The sequence below is a fragment of the Bubalus bubalis genome, chromosome 7 (genome assembly GCF_019923935.1).
Source record: "Bubalus bubalis isolate 160015118507 breed Murrah chromosome 7, NDDB_SH_1, whole genome shotgun sequence".
NCBI classification, from domain to species: Eukaryota; Metazoa; Chordata; class Mammalia; order Artiodactyla; family Bovidae; genus Bubalus; species Bubalus bubalis.
This window is the reverse complement of record NC_059163.1, coordinates 94,170,204-94,194,286: the sequence shown is the minus strand read 5'-3', so window position 1 is coordinate 94,194,286 and position 24,083 is coordinate 94,170,204. Positions and strand designations below refer to the sequence as shown.

The 24,083-nt window shown below is 35.1% G+C and overlaps 1 protein-coding gene across 1 annotated transcript in view; it reads right to left on the bottom strand.

Moving 5' to 3' along the window:
- The window catches only part of TBCK (TBC1 domain containing kinase), a 199,345-nt gene that overhangs the window by 109,309 nt on the left and 65,953 nt on the right, over nucleotides 1–24,083 (bottom strand). The window contains exons 11-19 of the mRNA XM_045166312.1: nucleotides 23,449–23,548; nucleotides 18,768–18,817; nucleotides 18,473–18,602; nucleotides 17,358–17,456; nucleotides 15,607–15,669; nucleotides 13,509–13,635; nucleotides 12,267–12,317; nucleotides 9,994–10,077; nucleotides 7,411–7,496 (exon numbers count right to left, since the gene is read on the bottom strand). Of these exons, the coding sequence (XP_045022247.1) occupies nucleotides 7,411–7,496; nucleotides 9,994–10,077; nucleotides 12,267–12,317; nucleotides 13,509–13,635; nucleotides 15,607–15,669; nucleotides 17,358–17,456; nucleotides 18,473–18,602; nucleotides 18,768–18,817; nucleotides 23,449–23,548 (790 nt within the window). The remainder of the gene's footprint in view (nucleotides 1–7,410; nucleotides 7,497–9,993; nucleotides 10,078–12,266; nucleotides 12,318–13,508; nucleotides 13,636–15,606; nucleotides 15,670–17,357; nucleotides 17,457–18,472; nucleotides 18,603–18,767; nucleotides 18,818–23,448; nucleotides 23,549–24,083) is intronic.

The window sequence follows — 24,083 nt, the reverse complement described above, 5'->3', positions numbered from 1 at the left end:
GAACTGAACTGAAGAATGAAGAAGTGTACTTTCTTATTCTCATTAAAAGGCTGGATATATTTTCAGAAGCAGGAACATATAGCAAGACGGAAATGATAAAAATCACTGCGGCCCCAATTTTGCCAAATACACATTACTCACCCTATTTATATGTAAATTGCATAACTACCATGATACATATAATCTATGCAACACATCAGTGCACAATATTCCCAACTTTTCAAGCTACAGCAATACTCAGTATTCAGAGCTCTGTGACCCACGGCAAATGGAAAGGAGCCAGAAATCACAATCTTTTCTGTAATAGGAGTCTGCATTTTAATGATGGAAGATTAATGAGGGCTTGCTTTAATAAGATTAGTTATTCAGCAGGAAACTCAGTTTGGGATCTCATTACAAAAATGCCCACCCTTGCCCTTGATGAATTCTAGCCTGTAGTTTTGTTGGAGGTACAGAAATTCACCTAAACAATTATCTTACAGACAGAACACTGAAGGCTATGATCTGGGGGAGGAAAAAGACTTCACATACAAACTAATAACATGCAGCTAAAAGTATGTGATTTTTAACAGAATAATGAAAATGTTAGAAAAATTCTCCATTTCATCACACCTCTCCCACCACTATTCACTGTTAATAATCTCTATATTAAAAATATAAAATCTGTTTTCAAACTTAAATTTAAAAATAGTCTCAACATTTTCATATTATCTACACACCTGAAAACTAGGCCAACAAAACACAATAAAACAAATCAAGATTTCAAAAACCAAAAACCAACCTTCCTATTAACATTTTAACTTTGTTAAATCTTTCATTTTGCCCTTTCTCTGTGACAGAAGAATAGTCATAGAAAATGGAATTTTTTCCAGGTTAAGATATTTTTCCTTTCCCTTCACTTCTCTGTTGTTATCTTTAGGATTCTTGAGAGAGACAGACTCTTCCCTAGAGGATGTTTGAAGATATGTGTAGCCATTTTTCAGAAATAACATGTAGGCAATTTATTGTCACAATGATTAGGGGATATTAGCAGGCAATCAGTGGATAAGGGCTAGGGATGCTCAGTATTTGTCATATACTGGACATGCTCGTCCCACAAGGAATTGTCCTCATCCAAGGTGACTAATGAATCTCTCATAAGACTAATTATATATATATATATATAACTAATAATTTACATTACTAGAATTAAAGCTTTTACAAGATGTTATACAAAGATACCCCAGTAATTATAGGAGGGGGTCATAATAGAGAGGGAAGCATAAATAAAGATTTTGTGTCAAAATTATTATATCTACTAACTACTGTGAGCAAGAACCCCTTAGAAGGAATGGAGTAGCCCTCATAGTTAAAAAAAAGAGTCTGAAATGCAGTACTTGGGTGCAATCTCAAAAATGACAGAATGATCTCTGCTCGTTTCAAGGGCAAACCATTCAGTATCAGAGTAATCCAAGTCTATGCTCCAACCACTAATGCAGAAGTTGAATTTGAATGTTTCTATGAAGACCTACAAGACTTCCTAGAACTAACACCAAAAAAAAAGATGTCTTTTCATCATAGGGGACTGGAATGCAAAAGTAGGAAGTCAAGAGATACCTGGAGTAACAGGCAAGCTTGGCCTTGGAGTACAAAATGAGCAGGGCAAAGGCTAATAGAGTTTTGTCAAGAGAACGCACTGTTCATAGCAAACACCCTCTTCCAACAACAAAAGAGATGACTTGGGGCTGGTGCACTGGGACGACCCAGAGGGATGGAATGGGGAGGGAAGAGGGAGGAGGGTTCAGGATGGGGAACACATGTATACCTGTGGTGGATTCATTTTGATATTTGGCAAAACTAATACAGTTATGTAAGGTTTAAAAATAAAATAAAATTAAAAAAAAAAAAAAAAAAAAAAGAGATGACTCTACACATGGACATCACCAGATGGTCAATACCAAATCAGACTGATTATATTCTTTGCAGCTGAAGATGGAGACGCTGTATACAGTAAGCAAAAACAAGACTGGGAGCTGATTGTGGCTCTTATCATGAACTCCTTATCGCCAAGCTCAGACTTAAATTGAAGAAAGTAGGGAAAACCACTAGGCCATTCAGGTATGACCTAAATCAAATCCCTTACAATTACACAGTTTTGAAGTTAAGTGAAAGTCACTCAGTCGTGTCCGACTCTTTGCGACCCCGTGGACTATATAGTCCATGTAATTCGAGGTGACAAATAGATTCAAGGGATTAGATCTGATAGACAGAGTGCCTGAAGAACTATGGATAGAGGTTCGTGACACTGTACAAGAGGCAGTGATCAAAACCATCCCCAAGAAAAAGAAATGCAATAGGCAAAATGATTGTCTGACAAGGCCTTACAAATAGCAGAGAAAAGAAGAGAAGCTAAAGGCTTCTTTAGTATAAAGGAAAGATATACTCATATGAATGAGAGTTCCAAAGAATAGCAAGGAGAGATAACAAGGTCTTCCTCAGTGATCAATGCAAAGAAATAGCAGAAAACAATAGAATGGGAAAGACTAGAGATCTTGTCAAGAAAATTAGAGATATCAAGGGAATATTTCATGCAAAGATGGGCACAATAAAGGACAGAAATGGTATGGACCTAACAGAAGCAGAAAATATTAAGAAGAGGTGGCAAGAATAAACAGAACTATACAAAAAGATGTTAATGACCAGATAACCATGATGGTGCAATCACTTACCTAGAGCCAGAGATCCTGGAAAGTGAAGTCAAGTGGGCGTTAGAGAGCATCACTATAAACAAAGCTAGTGGAGGTGATGGAATTCCAGTTGAGCTATTTAAAATCCTAAAAGATGATGCTTTGAAAGTGCTGCACTCAATATGTCAGGAAATTTGGAAAACTCAGCAGTGACCACAGGACTGGAAAAGGTCAGTTTTCATTCCAATCCCAAAGAAAGGTAATGCCAAACAATGTTCAAACTACCGCACAATTGCACTCATCTCACACGCTAGCAAAGTATTGCTCAAAATTCTCCAAGCCAGGCTTCAACAATACATGAACCAAGAACTTCCAGATGTTCAAGCTGGATTTAGAAAAGGAAGAGGAACCAGAGATCAAATTGCCAACATCCACAGGATCACAGAAATAGCAAGAGAGTTTCAGAAAAAACATCTGCTTTATTGACTATGCTAAAGCCTTTGACTGTGTGGATCACAATAAACTGTGGAAAATTCTTCAAGAGATAGGAACACCAGACCACCTGACCTGCCTCCTGAGAAATCTGTATGCAGGTCAGGAAGCAACAGTTAGAACTGGACAGGGAACAATGGACTGGTTCCAAATTGGGAAAGGAGTATGTCATTACTGTATATTGTCACCCTGCTTATTTAACTTATATGTAGAGTAAATCATGAGAAATGCTGGGCTGGATGAAGCACAAACTGGAATCAAGATTGCTGAGAGAAATATCAATAACCTCAGATATGCAGATGACACCACCCTTATGGCAGAAAGTGAAGAGGAACTAAAGAGCCTCTTGATGAAAGTAAAAGAGAAGATTGAAAGAACTGGCCTAAAACTCAAACATTCAAAAAACAAAGATAATGGCATCTGGTTGCATCACTTCATGGCAAATAGATGGGGAAACAATGGAAACAGGGACAGACTTTATTTTCTTAGGCTTCAAAATCACTGCAGATGGTGACTGCAGCCATGAAATTAAAAGACGCTTACTCCTTGGAAGGAAAGTTATGATCAACCTAGATAGCATATTCAAAAGCAGAGACATTACTTTGCCAACAAGGTTCATCTAGTCAAGGCTATGGTTTTTCCTGTGGTCATGTATGGATGTGAGAGTTGGACTGTGAAGAAGGCTGAGTGCCGAAGAATTGATGCTTTTGAAGTGTGGTGTTGGAGAAGACTCTTGAGAGTCCCTTGGACTGCAAGGAGATCAAGTCAGTCAATCCTGAAGGAAATCAATCCTAAATATTCATTGGAAGGACTGATGCTGAAGCTCCAAAACTTTGGCCACCTGATGCGAAGAACTGACTCATTGGAAAAGACCCTGATGCTGGGAAAGACTAAAGGCAGGAGGAGAAGGGGATGACAGAGGATGAGATGGTTGGATGGCATCACCGACGCAATTGAAATGAGTCTGAGCAAGCTCCGGGAGTTGGTCAGGGAAGCCTAGCATGCTATAGTCCATGGGGGTCGCAAAGAACTGGCCACAACTGAGTGACTAAACTGAATTGAACTGATAAAAATTACTGAATTTTTAAATAATTAGTAATAAAGATTCCCCTCTGTAGTGCAATCCACAGCTTCTGGAGGAAGCATCTGGATCTTCTGGGTTATTTCTATGGGACTTGGCAACAAGGGAAATCAAGGGCATGCTTGTGTGCTTAGTCGTTTAAATACTGTCCAACTCTGCAAGGCTATGGAATTTTAGCCCACCAGGCTCCTCTGTCCATGGGATTCTCCAGGCAAGAATACTGGAGTGGGTTGCCATGCCCTCCTCCAGGGATCTTCCAGACCCAGGTATGGAACCCACAGAAGTCTCCAGAGGCTCTTGCATTGTGGGCAGATTTTTTACCACTGAGCCACCAGGGAAATCAAGAGAAATATGCCAATGCTCACACTGCTTGCTGTGCTGTGAGTGAGAAAGTCCTTTATCACTGACAAAGGAGTCTTGGATTTTCTCCTTACTGTATCCATGAAACAGTTAGAGGCTCATTTATTAGATTTAAGTAGGGTAAAATCAAATCCAAGATCTGAAAGGATCCCTGACTTGATGTCTATATTATAAAGAGCACATTAAATTTCCCCTCACATTGATGCAAAATCATTAGAAAACTTTTAAGTTGAAATCCCAATGACTCTTACCTTTCATGTTATTATCTAGACTTTTATTTCTGCCATGCTATTAGCCTTTCCCAAATCGATATTATGCATAAATATTTAACAGTCATTGTTTAATTAGATTTCAAACTTGTGAAGATTAGATGCATGCTAAAAGAGGGTCAGAGCAGTAATTGGTGCACAGTAAGCAGTTAAATTATGTTTAAATTATTATTTTTTTAATAATACTGTTTTTGCTTGCCTCTTCTCATATACCACATTCTTTCAGAGTTTAATTATTCTGATTAAGATAAACTATTTTTCCATATGTGATTTTTAAATTCTACCTATGTTTAAGAATATATCTAAGCATTTTATAAGACTCTCTTTATAATTTCATACATATTTTTGTATATTGCTCAGTTGTGTCCAACTCTTTGTGGTCGCATGGGCTGTAGCTCGCCAGACTCCTCGTCCATGGGATTTCCCAGGCCATTCCCTCCTCCAGGGGATCTTCCCAACCAGGGATCAAACCGATGTCTCTTATATCTCTTGCACTGGCAGGTGGATTCTTTACCACTAGTGCCACCTGTATAACTAAATTAATATAGTTTTCTGTTTTCGTCACAGGTGGTCAGTGGTGGTTTCAAGGGAATATTTTGAAAAGAAATCCTTTTTTTGACGTCTACAGCTTAGTATTTTTCTCTCAGAAATCTAACACCACTACTAATTAGGCAATCAGTTCCTCTGTAATTTCTTCAATTCCAGCCATAAGATTTAATCTAGTATTGCTATGGTTTTTCCAGTGGTCATATACGGATGCGAGAGTTGGACTGTGAAGAAAGCTGAGTGCCGAAGAATTGATGCTTTTGAACTGTGGTTTTGGAGACTCTTGAGAGTCCCTTGGACTGCAAGGAGATCCAACCAGTCCATTCTAAAGGAGATCAGTCCTGGGTGTTCTTTGGAAGGAATGATGCTAAAGCTGAAACTCCAGTACTTTGGCCACCTCATGCGAAGAGTTGACTCATTGGAAGACTCTGATGCTGCGAGGGTTTGGGGGCAGGAGGAGAAGGGGACAACAGAGGATGAGATGGCTGGATGCCATCACCGACATGATGGACATGAGTTTGAGTGAACTCGGGGAGATGGTGATGGACAGGGAAGCCTGGTGTGCTGCGATTCATGGGGTTGCAAAGAGTCAGACACAACTGAGCAACTGAACTGAACTGAACTGTCTTGTAATATATATCACATTTATAATGTGAAGCAAGAAAGGCAGAGTTATATTAAAAAAAATACTTAATATGATAATATATATCTATATTGGTTAATTTTTTAAATAATTTTTCATCTCCATACATAATTTTGGGTTTGATCTTATTTTGTTTGTTTTATAAGATGTGTATATACTTTGGAGCCCTCATTGAATAAGCCATGTACTCCACTAAAAGGTATTTCTCCACAGGCCTAGAAGCAAATTCCACTGGATATTAAGGATGGTTACTTTAGGCCTGATGATCACACCACAGAGTTACAGCACAACACACAGAGCAGTGAACTAGAATTAGTACACTTATGTTTTGTCTTTTTTCTCCCCTTGAAAGATGAACCAGACAGAGAGTTGTCAATGATATGTTAAAATTTTATGTCCTGAGATTTAGTTTTATTACCTTCTCAAACATTAAATTTCTTATCTATTAAATGATGAAATTACTTGCTTTATACACCTTACATATTTGACTTGAATATCAAATGAAATGTTTATGAAAGTAGTTTTAAACTTCAAATCACCCTGCAAGTATTTATACTGTTTAAGTGTTAACACTTTAACTGAATTTTCAGTGTTAACATAAACATTTTCACTCCTAATCTTACCATAAACATACTGTTTTGTGGATATAAGCCTTAAAAGGAAAGGTATTCTTCGACTCTGTGAACAGAACTCAGTTCCCCATTTCAGTATGATCAGGAAACAAAGAAGGTTAAGATGAAAAAATGAGATTTCTAACTCAAAAAGAATTTTTTTTTAGTTTTACAAAAACTTATGACACTGTACTCTGTCTTTTAAAAGAGGTTTGACTCCAAGCCACAAGCTACATGTGAGTAACAGGCTAAGCTACACTCTGACTAACAAGAGTCAGCTCTGACTTCTGGTTTGATAAGGAACCTGAGAAGCTAATGAAGTAAGCCCAAATCTGGCAAAGCTTCCAAGTAATATCTCAAGCAAAACACAGAAGCAGCTATTAATACTTAAGAAGTAACTAAGTTCCAATTTCCTACTTCTTCAAAAACAAGCCTGAATACCATAAAATCCAAGTGAAAACTGCTGACAGCACAATTTAATGCAACACTCCACTAACAGGTTTTTCAAATTAATTTGATAGTATCAAGAAAAACAAGATACTTCCCTTTACTAAGTGAAGACATGGAATGTAACCATATAAACTTTATAATAAAAGTCTATAGTTAGTAGCAGAAACTTGTTTAGATAGATGGACTTCTTATGACAACAAAACTTTAAAAACAGTTTTATTCTGTTGTGTTGCCAATTTCTGCCTTTTTTTTTTTCCCCACATCATTTCTTATTAATGCACCAAGTACTTACATCTGGAATAAATCCAATCTCATTGAGATGATTGCTTAGCTCTGGATCATGAAATGCAATCATCTGGGAGAACACAGTCAGATACTCTGAAATGACAATAAAGTTTAAAACAATCATTGTTTTTACATAGTACATCAAATAAAGACATTAAATCCACATAAATTAGTTTTATTTACACTTTGAATTAGATTTAGTTTCTCCACGAAGAAAACACACTTTATTAAATAATTTTCTGTTTTGTTACTACTTCAATCACTTATGGCTAATTATTAAACAAGAAAAGCTTTTTGTTAAAAGCTATGTCACAACTTATTTTCTACCTTTAGAACTGTCAGTTCATTTCCTGAATCACAAATTATTCAAATGATGAATGACTTTTTCCCTATTAAATTCAACAAATTATTTTCTCTAGTGATATTAAACCTGTCTCACATTTATCATTTTTTCAGAAACTGTAAACAGATACTTAAATAAGGAATAACACTGTCACATATAGAATAATTACACCTCAAATTTATTTACATATACAGATATAGAAATTTGTTTCAGTAAAGTGAAGATCCAGGACAGATCCCAAAGGGGAACTTCTGGATTTAACTTTTAACTTCATTTTTTCTCTTTCCAGTTACAGATGGTATGTTTATTGTCCCAATTTACCTAGAAGCCAGAGGTATGCTACATCAACAATCATATGCATTCAACTTATGTTGATGAAAGCATATGATTATTAACTTTTATTAATAAAATGAGGAAAGAATGACAACCCACTCTAGTATTTTTTCCTGGAGAATCCCATGGACAGAGGAGCCTGTCAGGCCATGGACCATATGGTCTCAGAGAGTTAGACACGACAGAAGCGAGTAAGCATGCACGCACACTTTATTTTAAACCAGAAAGTCACACCTCAGGCAATTCTCCACAGCTATGGTCCAGTTTATTAAATGTCTTTCTTATTTGAGCCTGACAGAAGATAACTACTATGGTGAATTACATGGCTAATTAAGAATCTACTGAAGAAACCTAATCCATCATGAAAACATTTTCCTTGTGTTCTGCCAAACACTGATGGTTGGATTTATATATGTATTATAACTGCACATATGTTGCTGTTGTTCAGTCGCCAAGTTGTGTCCAACTTTTCGTGACCCCATGAACTACAGCACGCTAGGCTTCCCTGTCCCTCACCATCTCCTGGAGTTTGCTCAAGTTCATGTCAAAAAAAAGAATACACACACACACACACAAATGTGTATATATAATATACACAAAAATAGGTAATTATTTTGCATATTATTATATACCATATATTATTTCATATATGTAAATATACACTATAAGGCTGGCATAAGTTTTGGTTGCTCAGATAGGCTTTAGAATGAGATACAGTATGCTTGTTACATACAGAAACATTTCTTTAAAGGAAAAGATATGGCAGAACTGATGATACCAGCACTGTCATATCAGCACTATGTCAAATTTAAAGTTATTTCAAAAATGCATTGAACAGTTCCTTAGGACAAACAAAACAAATTGAAATGCATATGTCTTTTGATCTGTAAACCAATCTAAGAGAATTTAAGAGAAGCTACTGAAAAACAAACTAGTAATAAAATTAAAACAACAGATTCCATGGATTTACTACTGAATCTTTTAAATGTTCATAAAACACTCTAATTTTGGTTTATAATAATGAAAATTCCCATCAAGAGATAAAATATCTCCCCAAATAGTATTTTCTGATAGGTGACCTACGTAGGTGTGCGTGTGTGTGTTCAGTCATTGAGTTGCATCTGAATCTTTGTGACCCCACGAACTGCAGCCTGCAAGGCTCCTTTGTCCATGGAATTTTCCAGGCAAGAATACTATAGTAGATTGCCATTTCCTACTCCATGGGATCTTCCTGACCTAAGGACTGAATCCATGTCTCCTGATATTCCTGCAATGGCAGACAGATTCTTTAACACTGTACCATCTGGGGTAAATGTCATTAAAAAAAAAAAAAAATCAAGATATTTATGAAATTTCCACTCAAATTTCAAGTGAGGTTTAATGGTGTTCTTTTCCACACAATCATGTCTCATATAAATTTTCTGTTTTAACGAAGCTTTGTAGTTTCAAAAATTTTTGCAATGAAATATAAAATGAATACTCTTTATCCCTTCTAATAAGATCATATTAAAATTCTTATTCCTCTCCTACAGCATAGCTTTTTTATTACATACTTTGAAAATTTTATTATTATTGGTCACACTACATTTTTATTAATTCCTAGTAGGCTTGCTCCATGGCAAAGCTTTTTGTAATTAATGTTAATTGTGACAGAGCCAAACAGCTGGACTTTTATTTTCTTAAACTGGCATACCTGAATTTGAACCAAACTCAGATTGGATATTAAACAATTATTAGAAAACACCATAATTTTTTGTGGACTTGGAAAAAAGATTAAACTTAATTATTTCTTCATGTGTTTTAGTGATAAACTGTCACCATATTTTGTTGGGTGAAAACCATAAATTTAACTAGTATTGATCACTTTTGACATAATAACTTTCCCTATAAAAAGGCAAAGAAACATTTTCTTACCTTGTATTACATGCGAGTTGTCTTTCAAGAAGAAGTTGTACAGGTATTTGGGGATAAAAGCAGACATACAGGCATAAGCCAGAGCTAAAAAAGAGTATGGCAAATATAACAAATTAGTTAATGAGGTAAAGATCAGCAGTCATTCACTCACTCAGCACACATTCCGTGAATCCATTTTTAAACAAGAATTACTTAATAACTGATGGAAGCACAAAATTATATGGGGAAAACCCCTACAGAAAATATTGTGCACAACAAGAGATAAGCACTCCAGTAACTTTTCAATTTCAAACTACTATTGCAGCAGCAAAAAGAAAAAACAACCACCACCAAACAAACAAACAAAAAATATATATATACTGCAGAAATTGTTATCCTATAAGAATAAAAATCTTTATTATCAGAACTTCATGCATTTTAAAATCCTTAAACATAATAATCATTATTGTGCTACATAAACTTCAATATCCATAATTTTTACTGTTGCAAAGAGTCTGAGAACATTGGATTTAAAAACAATAGTAGTAATTGGTCTTTAAAATATAGATCAAACACAGATGCCATTCTTAAATCAATATGTATCATAATGAACTATGCTTAACTAAACACAGCAAGGCCGCTTGTCTAGATTAAAAAGTAATACTAGAGAACAGGCATTTTTAAAAAGCATTCAAATAGTGAAATTTTAGTTCTCTGGGATTATACTGCTGCTGCTACTGCTGCTGCTAAGTCGCTTCAGTTGTGTCCGACTCTGTGCGACCCCATATACAGCAGCCCACCAGGCTCCCCTGTCCCTGGGATTCTCAAGGCAAGAACATTGGAGTGGGTTGCCATTTCCTTCTCCAATGCATGAAAGTGAAAAGTGAAAGTGAAGTTGCTCAGTCGTGTCTGACAAGAACTCAATTCCAGGAATCTATGCATTCTGAAATGAAACAGAATTTGAAGAGATGGAGATTCTGAGATTAAGGTTTCTAAGGATTCATGCTACAGGATATTCATAATAAATGCTTAAATATTTATCTACTGCTGCTGCTAAGTTGCGTCAGTCGTGTCCGACTCTCTGCGACCCCATAGACGGCAGCCCACCAGGCTCCCCCGTCCCTGGGATTCTCCAGGCAAGAACACTGGAGTGGGTTGCCATTTCCTTCTCCAATGCATGAAAGTGAAAAGTGAAAGTGAAGTTGCTCAGTCATGTCCGACTCTTAGCGACTCCATGGACTGCAGCCTACCAGGCTCCTCTGTCCATGGGATTTTCCAGGCAAAAATACTGGAGTGGGGTGCCATTGCCTTCTAAATACCTACTATAAAAAAGGAATTATATCAGGGGACAGAAAAAACAAAACAAAAACCCTTGTCATTAAAAAAAAATCCACTAACCAAAAGAAGGGTTACTGTATTAGTATATTGTTGTTGTCCAGTTGCCAAGTTGAGTCCAACTCCTTGTGACACCATGGAATGAAGCATGCCAGGCTTCCCTGTCCTTCACTATATATTTATATTAGTATATAAGTAACTGTGATATGAAACATACAGAAGATAAATTTCTGGAAATACAAATTGCAAGAGGGTAAGAAAAGTCTTCATTAAGGAAGTAGTGGTTTTAAAAAAAGGAAGTAGTAGTTGAAATAAAAGACTCTGGAGGATGCAAGATCAATACTGTTTTCCTCACAAATCATTTACAAAGTATATATAAATGAAAACTAATCTCTAAAACAGTCTTCTTTGGAGGAAAGAATTTTCTCCAAAGTTTCATAAAAATGGTCACCAAAGCAGATGAATGCATTTAGAATAAAACATCAGGTTCTCTCTAAATCTCTGCTGCTGCTGCTAAGTCACTTCAGTCCTGTCTGACTCTGTGCGACCCCATAGACGGCAGCCCACCAGGCTCCCCCGTCCCTGGGATTCTCCAGGCAAGAACACTGGAGTGGGTTGCCATTTCCTTCTCCAATGTTGAAAGTGAAAAGTGAAGTCGCTCAGCCATGTCTGACTCTTCGTGACCCCATGGACTGCAGCCTACCAGGCTCCTCCGTCCATGGGATTTTCCAGGCAAGAGTGCTGGAGTGGGGTGCCATTGCCTTCTCTGCTCTAAATCTCTACTTACAGCTAAAAACTTCCAGAAATAAATTAATTCTTCACATCCTCTAAAATGAGTTACAACAGATTATTTCACAGAAATTTACAGGCTCTACTAGGAAGAGAGCAAGCTTTCATGTTTGAATAAAATATTTTAGAACAATAAACACAATAATTATTTAAATGATAAATAGGCTTACCTTCATTATTGAAATTTAAATATAGAAACGGAGCACAAAGTGAGTCAAGACCTGATGGAGAGAGATTGAGGAAAAAATTAAACATAATCCAGCAGAATTGTAGATACATACCTTATTCAGATCTCTGCATTACTTTCATATAGATTCAGTATTATACATTTGATCCAGAAATATGTTATGGATTATTGTGAGGAGTAACAGATGGTAACTAGCATATAGCAAATATCCAATATAAATCAACCATTATTATCATTAAGGTTATTATAAGTTGAAGAGAGAAATACAGTAACAGAAAAATGTACGAATGATAGAAGGGTTGAATACAGTCTCTGTCTGTGTGATCTTGGCAATCACTTAACTCCAAAGAGGTTTCCTTGTCAAGGAGATGAAAATTTTTCTTATATGTTTATTAGATGAAAAAAAATTATTTAAAAAATTGTGAAGTAAAATATAAATACATGATATTTCTTTTATTGATAATAATGCTATTCACACGTTGTCATGCTAAAAGAATGTATATAAATTTATCTATTAACTGTTAGGGAGACATGGAACTCTAAAATGAATAGAGCTAGAAAAAAAAAATAGCTTTATTTTCATGTTTGGCCAGAAATAGACATATAATTGAAATATAAAGATTACTATTCATAACAACAAATTAAAAAATAACACTAGGTGGAATGGATTTCTCACTCATGAATTTATCAATGACAGCAAAAAGAGTAATGAGAAAAGGTAAAAATCAAGGAGATGGGGCATTATAGATATTTTTTAAAAAGAGAAAAAATGAGAACTTCAGGGTGATATATATATTTCCCAATTCCTAATAACCTAATAATATCCTAATCTGTTAAGCAAAAGCTGTAAATCATTAAATGTCAAGAATATAAACTATCCCCAAATTATTTATGGTACAAATTTATTTTATTATTTGCATCAAGGATTAAAAATGTATTCACAAAGACTACACTAGAATAAAATATCCTTTATACTTTGCTAATCAACATGATGACAAGTTGTTTCATTAAATGTCATACATTTAAATGATATTCACTAGACATTTAGACAAAGTTTTAAAAAAAAGTTCTCATATAAACATCTCAAAAAATGCAGCATAGCTTAGTACTGACTTTTCTTAAAGCCAAAGATAATTTGATAGTTTGTTTTGATTTTAAAAATTATCAGTCATGCAACATGTTCCTAACACTTCAAAAAGTCTTAGTAATTGGGGGAAAAAGTTACCTTGCCAATACACAAGGTCAGGATGGGACACGACCCAGGCTTTTAAGACACGCCGAAATTTTGCATGACCTTCTGGTGAGGATAACAGCTCATCATACTGATGACAACGAGGAATATCCACTTCAATCTGTAGAACAGCAAAACAATATGGTAGAACTATAACAGACAGATCACCAATAAATCCCAAGAGAAGAAAGAGGAGAAATTGTATTACAAATTCAAGAATAGCCGCCTACATAATCCTGGTGTTTTGAAGTGTTTGAACTTTATACTAATCCTTCAGGAACACTAAAAATTTTTAAGTATATTTAAATAAGAAAAGCAGATCATTTCTTTTGAAAAAGTATGTATTAATTTAGTTTTCAAAAAATCTTACTTTAAATCTGGTCTAAATAAAGCACAAATTCTTCAGACAAAAAAGGTACATACTAGGAAAACTTACTTGGCTTAAACTCCTTAAAGGAAAGGTTCTGACTCACTAATGAGTTTTTAGACTATATCTGAGAGAGGTAAGACTTCAGTTCAGTTCAGTTCAGTCGCTCAGTCGTGTCCTACTCTTTGTGACCCCATGAATTGCAGCACGCCAGGCCTCCCTGTCCATCACCAACTCCTAGAGTTTACTCAAACTCATGCCCATCAAGTCGGTGATGCCATCCAGCCATCTCATCCTCTGTCGTCCCCTTCTTCTCCTGCCCCCAATCCTTCCCAGCATCAGAGTCTTTTCCAATGAGTCAACTCTTCGCATGAGGTGGCCAAAGTATTGGAGCTTCAGCTTTAGCATCAGTCCCTCCAATGAACACCCAGGACTGATCACCTTCAAAATGGACTGGTTGGATCTCCTTGCAGCCCAAGGGACTCTCAAGAGTCTTCTCCAACACCATAGTTCAAAAGCATCAGTTCTTAGGCGCTCAGCCTTCTTCACAGTCCAACTCTCACATCCATACATGACCACTGGAAAAACCATAGCTTTGACTAGATGAACCTTTGTTGGCAAAGTAACGTCTCTGCTTTTGAATATGCTATCTAGGTTGGTCATAACTTTCCTTCCAAGGAGTAAGCATCTTTTAATTTCATGGCTGCAATCACCATCTGCAGTGATCTTGGAGCCCAAAAAATAAAGTCTGCCACTGTTTCCATTGTTTCCCCATCTATTTGCCATGAAGTGATGGGACTAGATGCCATGATCTTCGTTTTCTGAATATTGAGCTTTAAGCCAACTTTTTCCCTCTCCACTTTCACTTTCATCAAGAGGCTTTTGAGTTCCTCTTCACTTTCTGCCATAAGGGTGGTGTCATCTGCATATCTGAGGTTACTGAGATTTCTCCCGGCAATCTTGATTCCAGCTTGTGCTTCTTCCAGCCCAGCGTTTCTCATGATGTACTCTGCATAGAAGTTAAATAAGCAGGGTGACAATATACAGCCTTGATGTATTCCTTTCCCTATTTGGAGCCAGTCTGTTGTTCCATGTCCAGTTCTAACTGTTGCTTCCTGACCCACACATAGGTTTCTTAATAGGCAGGTCGGGTGGTCTGGTATTTCCATCTCTTTAAGAATTTTCCACATTTTATTGTGATGCACACAGTCAAAGGCTTTGGCATAGTCAATAAAGCAGAAATAGATGTTTTTCTGGAACTCTCTTGCTTTTTTGATGATCCAGCGGATGTTGGCAATTTGATCTCTGGTTCCTCTGCCTTTTCTAAAACCAGCTTGAATATCTGGAAGTTCATGGTTCATGTATTGCTGAAGCCTGGCTTGGAGAATTTTGAGCATTACTTTACTCAGATCATGAACTCCTTATTGCCAAATTCAGACAGAAATTGAAGAAAGTGGGGAAAACCACTAGACCATTCAGGTATGAACTAAATCAAACCCCTTATGATTATACAGTGGAAGTGAGAAATAGATTTAAGGGACTAGATCTGATAGACAGAGTGCCTGATGAACTATGGACGGAGGTAAGACTTATGCTTCTCTAATATCATATGCATATAATGGCTGCTGAGTATTCATGATGAAAGGAAGAAAATTCCTCATGCTTCTCTAAAATTGAAAGATTTGGCAAACTTATCTAGGTTGTTTAAGAAAATCTATATCATACCTGTCTATCTGTAGGAATTGGAGTGTCTTTATCAATTGCATCATACTTGGCATGAATAGCCCCCTGCAAAATAAAAAAAAGAGAAGATAAATTACTTCTTTATACCCTTAATAAATTATAAATTTAGGCAAAATCTACTTAAAAACATCTGTCTTTGAAAGCACACTCAATTATGGACAGGGACACTCAAGCTCAAAGTATACCCTTAGAAAACTTTTCTACATTTTGACAGTTTGTGACAAAAGTCTGAAACAATTTACTATTTTGCTGAGGCAGACATTTGAATCATACATATTGTAAGACATACATGTTGAATGAGTCACATGGCTAATGAATATGCTTAGCCAATCTCCCAGCCTCCACAATGACACAAAATGCAGCTTTCCTCTTCTTTATTCACTGTATCTCATGCATAGTAAACTTCAAGGAGAAAATTTTTTTTTTAATTCAGGGGAAGGGTGGTGGGGTTCATCCCACAAGAAATATTTCTGTTAAAAGTTGGTAATGAAAGCAAAAATAAAATGAAACTGTTTTCAGGAGTGGTAGTTCAGCACAAGGAAGCAGAAGTTTGGGATGAATCAGAGTGGAATATCATGTAGTTATAAAATCATTAAGAGACTAGAGGAACCATTTACATTTTTCAATTATACCATTATAGAAAGAACAATTGAATAAACCACTTAAAATTTTGGTCATGGTCTACAGGACTAAGCACGGAACAATTCTTATTGGTCTGGTAAATGTTAATGGTAGAGAAAGAGCCAGGAATTTGGGGTTCAAATTCTGACATTATATGCTGCATCAACTTCTCTGGCACATCTATTTAATGAAAGATTTAGACCTTGGAGTCCTTTTGAACTTTTGAACATTATATGCTTAAAGCTATATTATATCCTTAAAGTTATTTTATATGCTTAAAGTATTACAATTCTAACTACTGATGTATGGTATAGAACATTAGACATTCTTATAAAAGAAGCAACCAAACTCAAAAATGTTCAGAGATTCTCACCAAAGCAATCAAAAATGAAGAAAGGAAATCTTTCAACAGAGAGTGAAAAGGATTAAAAATATTTGAGAAAATTCACACACACAAAATAGGTGATGGACAGCCATAAGATATCTATAATAAAACAGATGAAGGTAAGATGTCAAGGAAATTGACAGAAAAGGGAACAATCTGGTAGTATTTGGCTCATTATTATGACTGCTGTTCTCTGTTAGCACTGCAAGTCACCCTAATAATTTTGTGACAACTTTCCTTTCCTCACTGCCACAGATAAGGTATTGTACAAGATAAAGTTGCTACTTCTCTTAGCAGTGTGCTTCTGATAAGACATATGTGTCAAAAGGCACTAAATTATGTTAATGATTTCTGACAAGGTTCAAATTAGAGTGGAAGACTTCTCCAAACTTAGACAGAACTACCTATAAATAGGCAAACTTATTCCTAGAGGAACATACTTTATATGCAGGACTATAGACTTACAATGATGCATACATATTCTTAAAATATTCTGATTTTAAAATTAATAATCAAGATAATTTGAGTTCATTAAATACAATATTAGGATAAAAAAACCTCTCAATTATATTTTTCTACTCTATCTAGTCTATTCCTCTATTCTTTTCACTTAAAATTTCCAAAGATTCTTAATGCTAATATTTTACTACATAACATTCAGAAGGCACTTTCATTCTTTTTTCCTAATACTATTAATCAGCTTTCAACCTTCTCTTTTCTCTTTTACCTCAACTCCCAGAAGAGCAGCCCAGGTTAAACCTCTCATAAGAGGAGGAATGTCGATTCTTGCCTCTTTCCAGATTTGATTTTTTTTATATGGATAAGCCTACAGATAAAAAAAAAAAGATATGAAAAATACCTTGAATTACCAATGCCATCTTTTTAGTCTAGCCAGTTCTCAATATACCAGTGAAAAATTTGAAGGTGAATTATAATGTTTTTAAGCACCTGAAATTACTTTGGTGTTATTAATACATAAAAGTTAGCAGTGAAATAGTTCTCTATCTTCTGTAAATCTCATATTACACAGTCAATGAGAGGAGTTGATTCTACTGTTTTTAGTCATCCCTCTCTATCTTGTGCTCTGCGAGAATTAAGAAAAAGACTCATTCTGAAGATAATATTATCAGTTTCATACTAATATAAACTAGTATTAGTAAACTAATATAAGTAAGGCTCTTTGTAAAATAGCTGATGATACAGAAAGTATTAAATAAATATGTTATTATTACAGTTTCTCCTATATCTTTGTATACAAATTTGCCTATTTGTAAATTTGTATGTCATGAGAAACTTCTAGAAGAGAAATATTAGGATAAAGGGTATGGATGTTGTTAATGCTCTTGATATATACTTTCAATTGTTTTATAAAATGTTTCTATCAACTTACACTTATTCCAAAAGAATGACAGTTCCAATCTTAATATATCTTAATTACTCTGCTAATTTGGTATGCAAGAAAAGGCTATTTTACTTTTTTACATTTCTATTAATAGTAATGATACATTCTCTAATAGATTTACTGACTAGTTGTATTTCTATTATGTTCTTTATCTATTTCCCTGTTTAGATAGTAGTGCTTTTTTCTTTTGGTTTTTAGGTGTTCTTTAAATAGTAAGGATGTTAATATCTAATATGATTGTGCATAGATTCCTGCATCTTGTTTACTTTTTAATTTTATATACTATGAACAGGTATCATTTATAATTAAAATTAATAAGAAAACATAAGTCATAAGAATTAGTCTTCTCATGACATCAAGATTCCCTAAGAATCATGAATGAATAAAAGATAAGGACTATATACGGGTACTTGTAACACTTTAGATTTTAGAATCTCTACCTTTAGCAGCCTGTCAAAGAGAATGATTCTGTTTAGTTGGTACTCTGTGTCCCTCTCTCGGATGATTAAAGGGAGAGTGGCAGCTGCAGAGAGCTCATTATTGCTGTTTGAATGAGGTAAATTAGACTGACTGTAAAAGAGAAACAAAAGCAGAAAAATTGACAAAAGGTATAAAATTTTTAAAAATTCAAATACCACAGTTTTGTGTTCTTTTCCAAAGAAAATGTACAAGCTTCTCACCAGAATAACATAAACAGATAGGAAGAATAAATGTAAAAGGAGACGATATACTCACTCATCTTCAAGTAGAGGGTAAAATGCTTCTCCACCAACATCTTTTAATCTCTGTGAATTGAGAGAGAAAATATTTGATGTTTAGGACCTGTGACAGAAATGCTGATCCATATTTAAAAGAAAAAATAACATAAAATTATGAATTTATAAAGGTAACAAGAAAAGTATAAAATAGAGTCTAAAATTCATGCCTAACATAAATATGAAAATATGCCATGCCTCCAGTGATTAAATTTATCTGTGAAGACTTGTTTTTGTTTTTTTGATTTTTCTTACCTCTAGGTACCTTTTGTAAAGATTAGATACCTATTATAAAAGTTTTCCAAACATAAATACTAAATAAAGTATTCAGAAATACTAAGGTTAGTATAAATTTTAACAAATGGATAACTATTTTAAAATTATATGAAGATTATTTTAAAAGGTACTTTTGAATATATATTCCTTAAAGTCGGATTTTTGTTTTGACATTAATAAAACAGTAAGACAAAAGTAAGAGGATAATAAAAAGGATTCAAAAGAATTTCTCACATCATACGTTGAACATAAATGATTCAAAGAGCTGATAAATCAACTAACAAAAAGCAATTATTTTATTTTTTTCACAAAGTCATTATAAAAAATGTTACTCCAAATAATAATATTGCCAGAATTATAGATATTCTTTAAAAACAGAAGAAGGTTGTCAGAGTAAAGTAAAATCTAAGATACACTGTAAGCAGGGTGATTAAAGCTAATGCCATCCTGTCTGCTGTTCAGTTCAACTTCCAAGTGGAAGGCAGAGAATGCTTCTCTGGGGACTAACATAGAAGATGGAGCTCTGTGTAGTCCCAGCATTGATCTTCTGTTGATTAGCATCTATGCATTCATCCATGGACGTTGTTCCCAGAATTTTTAAAAGCCAAAAAAACACCCAGCACTAAGAATCTAATAAACAGTGACTTTATGCCTAGCTTTTCTTTAAAATTGAACATGCATTTCCCATTTTGCTTTTAAGACTTTAGGTTTTCTTTCATGGATTAAAATTCTAAGTTGAAAACTAAAATTTTCACAAATTTTACTGTATTATTAACTTACATTTTTTATGCTTAAGTTTTACTGTCCTGAAAGTCATAAACATAGCTAATATGTTTTCTGCTTTTTTTCTAGCTAAAAAATTAGCATATTAAGGGTTTATAAAAGGCAAAAATTCTTACACAGAAAAGTATAAGGTAAAATTATTATTCATTTCCATATTATTTTTAAAATTAACAAAATTAAAATTTATTCTTAATAATTATAGAAAAAAGTATTTTAAATTTCAGAAGTGGAACTGTAAGGGAATTGGGAAAATAAAACTAAAGTCTACATTCATTTAACTTGTATTCATATCATTTGTATCATATTTAAATTAAAGAAACAAATTGAGAGTTAAATAAAAGTAGTTGAAACATGTATTTTGGATATATTTTATTTTTTACCACCTTGTATTGCTACTTATTTTATCCACTGTACAGTCTTTCACTCAAAGGGATGGTAAGTTTAGAATATCAAGTGTAATAATTATATATTTTAATTTTCTGTTGCTAGCATTTAAGTAGGTAAGAGATTCTAAACATCCTCCTACTGCATAGCATTTAAAATATTAAATGAGAGGAAAAGCCTATAAGAGTGATGAAAATGCAGTAACAGAAGACACAAAGCTGTATTTAGAAAGAGCTAAGCTAGTACTAAAGGATACTGAGAACTGTGGACTAGGGTTTTAGAGTACAACAGGACAAAGCCTCAGGCACTTAATTAACAGGCAGTCAAACTGGAGGGAGACCCTGCTGCATCCAGGTAAAGAACTCCGGGTGTATGTGTGCATGTATGCCTGGGGAGAGGGTGCTGAACTGCTAGCCTAGAGACAGACTAGGGAAATCACCTATTTTATCTTTAGAGTTGGACACGACTGAGGATGCACATAGATCATTAAAAATAAAAAGGCTAGAAATTTTGGTTTTCAGACCAATACTCCATCAGTGTGGAAGTCATCCTTTCTGCCCTAACAACAAGATAAAAGCTGAAAAAACTGAAAATAACAATCCTTTTTAGAACTATCAGAATCAGGGCAAAATGCTACCCAGAAAACTGGAGCAATGACAAATATCAAGAATCACAACTAAGCTGGAACAGAAGCCACTGCTGGAGCCTGGTAAAACACTTGAAGGGTAACTGATTGCTGCAGATTTAGCAATTTGAGAGATAATAGGAGCTTGAGAGATAAAAACTTGTGGAGGCCCACATCTAAGGGAAACTTCATACTTCCTTGAGTTTTACCCCCATAAGTCCCAGCATGTTCTCAGGGTGAAGGTCTAAGAAAAATCCCCTCCTGTCTCTTGCACGAGAAGGGGCAAAATAACCATTTTGACCTACTCCTAGGGTATCCTGTTGTCTTAAGTAAAGGCCTGCTCTTCAGGGAAACTATTTTACCAGAGCCTAAATGACCTGCGGTAAGGGAAATACAAAATTCTAGGTCCTTCTAGTCTTTGATGTGGGGAAGAGAAATACCCAATTACTGCTCTCTCTAGCCTTCCTGTCTCACCTGAAGCAACAGGGAGGGAAGCTGAGAATTTCACAGCCCAGAGACACAGGCTCACTAAAACACTGAGACCTAATTAGCCCTTCAATCTACTTTCCCTCCCCTATCTTATTTCCATATGTAGAGTTTCTGTGAAGGACAGGGAAGCCTGGCAAGCTGCAATCCCTGGGGTTGCAAAGAGTTGGACACTAAGTGACTGAGCAACAAAGTTTCTGTATGATACAGGAAATTCCAGCTGAAAGAACTGCAAGCCTCAGATTCTATGTCCAGAGAAATCTAAAGACAGTAAGGAAGATAAGAACATTGACATTTGAGGATTTTACTCTGAGAAAAAAGCTACACAAATAGTAAACAGCTAGATAAACATGAAATCTTTCACTGAAGATCTATTTATTACAGTTCTTTTCACCAATATATCATGTTGCATTCTCCCCACCCCCAAAATTGTAAGGCATGCTAAAGTATAAAAAAAACATTCTGCAGAGACAAAGCACTCGTCAGAACCAGATTCACATATGGCAGAGATTTTGGAATTATCAGACCAGGAATTTAACATAACTGATTAAAATGCTAAAGGTTATAAGGGAAAAAAATGAACCACATGCAAGAAGAGGTAGGTAATATAAGCAGAAAGATGAAAATACTATGGAATAATCAAAGGATGTAACCTATGTGTGACAGGAATATCCAAGAGGGGAGAGAAAGAAATGGAAGAGATATTTGAAGTAATGACAGAAATTTTAAAATCAGACATACACCAAATGAAAAATTCCAAGAAGCTCAGAGACCATAGAGCAAGAAAAATTTTTTTAAAATCTACACCTGGGCATATCATATTTAAACTGCAAAAACTCAAATAACAAATAGAAAACCTTGACAGAAACTAAAACAGAAGTGAAAGGAACTTTACCTATAGAAGAAAAGGATAAGAATTACATCAGATAGTTCTTCAGAAACCATGCAAGCAAGAGAGTGGGGTGAAATGTTTAAAGCATAAAAGAAAAAAAAAATCAAACTAGAATTTTGTACCCAACAAAATTTTCCTTCAAAAGTAGTAAGAAAGACACACTCTACATTATCTAAAAGAAACCCATTTTAAATATAAAGACATAGATACATTAAAAGTAAAGGAATAAAGATATACCATGAATAACACTAATTAAAAGAAAACTAGGATAGCTACATTAATTTCAAACAAAACTAACTTTAGAGCAAGAAACATCATAAAGCTAAGTGAGATAATTGAGGTATGTCTGTATAGCTAACAAAGACTATGTAAATAAATACATTTTTTAAATCCTCAAATCAATAAGAAATCATTCAAAAAAACTGGCAAGAGATAAAAACTAGTAATATACTGAAGAGGTAAGCAAATAACAAAAAATATAAAAGGGCTCATAACTGTACAATAATCGGGAAATTGAAAATTAGTATTACAGAAAAATACCATTTCGCACCTTTTAGAATAATAATTTTTTAAGAATTTGATAAGACCATACTTCTACTACTGCTAAGTCACTTCAGTCATGTCCGACTCTGTGCGACCCCATAGATGGCAGCCCACCAGGCTCCCGTCCCTGGGATTCTCCAGGCAAGAACACTGGAGTGGGTTGCCATTTCCTTCTCCAATGCATGAAAGTGAAAAGTGAAAGTGAAGTCACTCAGTCATGTCTGACCCTCAGTGACCCCATGGACTGCAGCCTTCCAGGCTCCTCCGTCCATGGGATTTTTCAGGCAAGAGTACTGGAGTGGGGTGCCATTGCCTTCTCCAGTAAGACCATATGTTACCACATATATGGAGAAATGAAAACCCTTATCCAATGAGGGTAAAGAGATAAAGTGATAAGGTGATTTCTGTGAACAGAAAATATGACAATAGATACTAGACTGACTGCAGATATATTTTCCAACAATGCCACTCGAGGGCATGTATGTTAAAGAAATGCTCACATATTTTATGGTACCAGGAAGTAATCTAAGGCTTCATGTGTATCAGTAAGGTTTTATTAAAAAAAAAAAAAAAAAAAAAGAAGCCACTAAGGGAGGGAGGGAAGGAAGAAAGAAGGGAGGGAGGAAAGAAGGAAAAAGGTCTGAAGCAAATTTGCCAAGATACCATTCTTACATTTCTTAGCTGGCATAATGACAGTGTCACAGTGGTGTCATCTAATAGTGAACTTCTATCTCGACCTTGTCCAAAGCTTTCACCATCTTCAAAGAGAAAACTAAAAAGAGATTTAAAAAATAAGTTATTTTAATGAGCATAGAAATCCAATTTACTGTTTAAAAACCTTCTAGAAAATAAAATTTACTCTAAATCATAAATCTCTTCATTAAAAGAAAGAAATTTTAGAGTGAATAAAATCTGTAATTGGTGGCTGAAATTTCTCCAAAAACTCTTCATTTTTAAATATATGTTGAGTTTGTATAAACACAGTGCATGCGTGCTCAGTGACTCAGTTGTGTCTGACTCTTTGCAACCCCATGGACTGCAGTCTGCTAGGCAACTCCTTCCATGTCTACAGGGAAGAATACTGGAGTGGACTGCCACTTCCTCCTTCAGGGGTTCTTCCCGAGATTGAACTCAAGTCTCCTGCATACAGATTCTTTACCACTGAGCCACCTGGGAGGCCCCTATAAATACAGCATACAAATGTAAAGCATTTTAGGGATACAAGAATATGATTTACACTGTTCATGCAGGTGCAATGATAAAATTACACTGACAGTACGTAATATGTTCCAGAGGAAATTCATATG